General features: G+C 23.9%; 1 protein-coding gene across 1 annotated transcript; it reads left to right on the top strand.

Annotated features, from left to right (window-relative positions):
- Nucleotides 1-585: 585 nt before the first annotated feature.
- On the top strand, nucleotides 586-3,999 carry LOC145847483 (protein-glutamine gamma-glutamyltransferase E-like; the record flags this gene model as incomplete). The annotated part of the gene is made up of 5 exons (XM_082953627.1): nucleotides 586-667; nucleotides 1,490-1,609; nucleotides 2,721-2,872; nucleotides 3,700-3,761; nucleotides 3,969-3,999. Coding segments are annotated over 5 exons (447 nt in total), but the record flags the coding sequence as incomplete, so codon positions are not given.
- Nucleotides 4,000-4,286: the final 287 nt, after the last annotated feature.

Below are 4,286 nucleotides of genomic sequence, written 5' to 3'. Positions count from 1 at the left end.
TACTATATAAACTGAATTAAACGAATATTATCTGTATGAAATAGCTTCTAATTATTAGTTTTTTATTTAATAATGTTATAATGCTAATGGTTTTATTTGTAATTAATGACTGATTTCAGCCTTAAAATATTTAAGAAATTGTAAACTAAAAGTATAGACTAGCTCTACTTCTAAATTAGCATCTAATGTACTTAATGTACTTAAATAATTTTTTCAATTTTTTTTAATCATACCATTCAAATACCATTAATAGATTTTTCATGTATGTTTTATTTTAAAATTTACTAAATTTTTAAGTAACTAATGTATTAACCATTTGAGTTTTTATGTCCTTCAGTGTATAACTAAATTTTAATGAAACTTTCTTACTTATTTTTTGTTAAGGAAAGAAACTGGATGCTTTATTGCATAAATACTGTCACTTTGACGAGGAAAGTTTATTACCGTTTAATATTTTTCAAAAACAAGTTGTTTTAGTTTAAACTATTCTCAACGAAGTAGTATCTAGTGATTATATATATATATATATATATATTTAGTACTTAAAAGTTTTTTCTATAGTTAACACTTTTTTTATTTTTGTAGGGCCGTGTTGATTTGGATTACGATGGAAAGTTCATTTACGCTGAAGTGAACGCTAGTAAAAAATATTGGATGAAACCAAAAGGTTCATTTTAAACTTTAAATTTAATACGTACGTTTTGTGTTTTTTATTACTAAAAACATTTATATCTTTAGTTTATAAAAAAATATTCATACATACATATGGTGTGCTGTTTAAATTACAAATGGTATTATGTCAAAAACAAATATAGTAAAGTTTTAATTAAACTTAAGTTGTTATTATTTTTCTTTATTTTAGATATTTGATCAGAGTTTCAAAGTTTTGATAATATGTTTTTTTAAAACCAAATATGGTATCTAGGAAAACAAGTAAAACATAATTACATATACAACAAGTTTGCAGCCATATCTTTAGGAACAGCGGTATCTATATATCAGATTTAACTTGTTTATATAAATAGAAATTTAAATGCATAGTTGTACGTAAATATTTTTTTTGATAACCGCTATCATTTACTGACAATCGAAGTAAGAAGAAATTTTAAATATTGATTAAAAAAGCATATTTTTTTCTACAAATTGTTACAAAAATTTTGCAAACCGTAGATTTCTGCTTGGCAGACTGTACTTTGGTGACACTTGATTTAGAAAAATCACTAAAGTTTTGTAAGAATATGATAAATTTATTTAGCATAATTTTGCATAGAAGAAATTGAAAATCCTAATACGTTTGTAAAGTTTAGTGTAATAACTAAAATTATCTTAGCTTTTAGATTTATATTGCTTTATTTTGTCAACAACAAAAATATTAATCGCTTTGTAAAAAGCTTTACATATCTGTTTTACTTAACGTCTTAATTTTTTATCTCAAATATTTTACTCTGAAATCAATGTTTTTCCGTCAATCATCAAGTATAATAAACAGATAGTGAAGAATGGGTCGAACTGGAATGTGACGATCACTCCATCGGTAGGTGCATCAGTACCAAGCAAGTAGGCAGCTGGAGAAGACATGATATTACGCAACAATACAAACATGCTGAAGGTAAAATTTATCAAATTTCTTTATGATGATTTTAAGTAAAAGGTTTTCAGATTTTTAATGTATTATAAGGTTGATTTAATTACGATCTTGTTAGTTGACGATGACGTAGGTATTATAACGTTTTAGTTGGCAGAGGTACCTACTAAAAACAAGTTATTTAGTATGTCTAAAGCACTGTAAGTTGCTGGTTTTAATAGTTGTCTTCATTGAACTGAATTTTTGTTTAACCATGCCGTTTTATTTACCTTTTAACGAGATAATGTACTTATTATTGTTTTTGGTTAATAAGAAATTATCTATATGATACTTATTTCTTAGAATGTAGATACACTGGTAAAATATTTAGATTTGGAGTATAACGTTAACTTAATAGAAAGTTTTAATATATGTATTAAATGTATGGATTAAGAGCTGTTTTAACAAGACATTAAAACAAAGTAATATGTTTGCTATGTTTCCGTAAAGTTGCAATCCTAAAAGAGTGCTTAGTTAACATTCACAAAATTACAAATAATAAAAGTTTATACTTACTTGTTATTTAAGCGAACTTTTACAAAAATATCTTAAACAAATAAACATTTTTTAAGATTAATTATCCGTAAATTGTTTTATTTATTAGCTTTATGTTTACTATAATATTTATGTTTCTATTAACTGTTTGGTATTAAGAAATTTAGTTTAAAGTTTTGTCAACATCACATTAATAAGTTTTACGAAGTATCTTCTTATGTAAAATTAAGAGCTAGTAAGTGCAATGTTTTAATATACCGCAAAGAATAGGTACTTCTTTGTGTATTCTTTATTTTTTCTATAATACAAATAGATCAGTAAAATGTTTAAATTATTCAGTTTAAAAAAAAAAGATTGTTGAAATTGTTTTTAATAGAATGTTTTACAAGTTTAGTTGTTCAACTATAAAATTAAAAGTAAAAAAAAATAAAGATAATTAAATAAAGTACATGTAAAATATTTAAAGCTGAGACTCTATCATAGTTTTATATTTATATCTTAGAAATAAATTTGGTCTTTTCAAAAAAAGTTGATGTTAAGTTTTATATAAACTAAAAATATTTAGAGTTAGAATAAATTTTCTCAACATATTAACTAACAGGAAGCGTTGAGGAAAGGTTATCTTTTGAAAATGCTCGAAAGTTTGTAAAATTGACTCATACAACTAAAACAAAACGAGAAAATAATCTTAAACTAGCAACAAGCATACCTGATTCTGTCGATTACGGGAAAGACATACGATTTAATGTTAAAGTTAGTTTTAGTAAAATCTCTTTAAATACTAAATAATTTATGCTCAAAATTGAAGAACTAAAAGTGTTATAGTTTGAAATTATTTAATAATGTATTTCATTAAAACTTTAATTGATATAGTTATATTTTTGTGGTGTTGTTTTGGTTATTTACTTGTAATATACCACTTTTTTTTTTGTAAATTACTTTTTTTTTTGTAAATTACTTTTTTTTTCTCCAATTTGTCGTTTAACTACTTTTATAAACAAGATTACTATTATGTTTACTTCATTCTCGTTAATTTCTTACCTTTTATCATAAAAAAAATAAATCTAATAAGAAAAACTATTCAAAAAAATGTAATTTATTATTTTATATAAATAAGAACAAAACAAAGATATTAAAATTACTTTAGTTACATATACTAACGGTAGTATTAGTTATTTTACGTATACAATACTACTGTAATAAAGTTTCTTACCTTTTTGAAAATCTTAAGTAATTGTTACTAAATAGTATTTAGAAAGTGAATTAACTTGGCTTTTTGATGCAAACAAAATCATATTCATGTTGCTTTTTCGTGAGTGTTTAATATAAGTCCTTTTGTTGAAAAAACTTGTTAGTTTAAAATATTAATTGTAATTTTAGAGTTATTATTGTTTACTTTATTGTGTTATATATTTTTGATACTTAAAACAACTTTTAATACTAGATGTTATTTGATAAACTCTAAACATATGTCCAATGTCCGTGTGGGTTTAATAAAATAAAAGTAATTATAATTACAAAAATAATTTTTCTTTAAGTTTTGTGCTTTAATGTTTTAATACTTTACATTTTTTTAACAGGTAACAAACTTAAGTGAGAAAACCGAGAGAGTTCATATTAGCTGCGTTACAAAATCAACTCAGTATAATGGTTTGAAAGTTTTCCTTATAATATTTACTATAAGCAGAAAACAAAAACTTGTGTTATACAAGAGCTTGCTAAAAAAACCTTCAAATATTAACATTTAACATTTTAGCTAGATTACTCTAGCTAAGATATTAAAAAATATATTCAATATTTGTAATGATAAAGCAATTTATTTCACCTAATAATATTTTTCTAATGTCAGGGTCAGCATTGGCAAAGCTGACAGACGTTGATGAATACATAGACGTTGGACCTCAGAAAGATAAAGATGTTGAATTCATCGTAGAATCTAAAAATTATTTGGGTAAAGGGGCGCGTGGAAACAGCGTTAAAGTTGATATTTTGTGTGGGGCTGTCAACGCGAATGAAGTTCATTCGAAACAAGCACTTGTTGATTTCATTAAACCCAAGATAAATGTTGAGGTTAATTTAATGTATTTGCTTTAATTATAATTTAAGTACTTCTGTTTACATAAACAAAAAGTTTTAAAGATATTAGAGTATAACGGTAAACAAATTA

Source organism: Thalia democratica, unplaced genomic scaffold, assembly GCF_965202585.1.
Source record: "Thalia democratica unplaced genomic scaffold, ktThaDemo2.hap1.1 HAP1_SCAFFOLD_964, whole genome shotgun sequence".
Lineage (NCBI taxonomy): Eukaryota > Metazoa > Chordata > Thaliacea > Salpida > Salpidae > Thalia > Thalia democratica.
The sequence above is the reverse complement of the archived record's forward strand: the minus strand, read 5'-3'. Positions and strand labels throughout refer to the sequence as shown.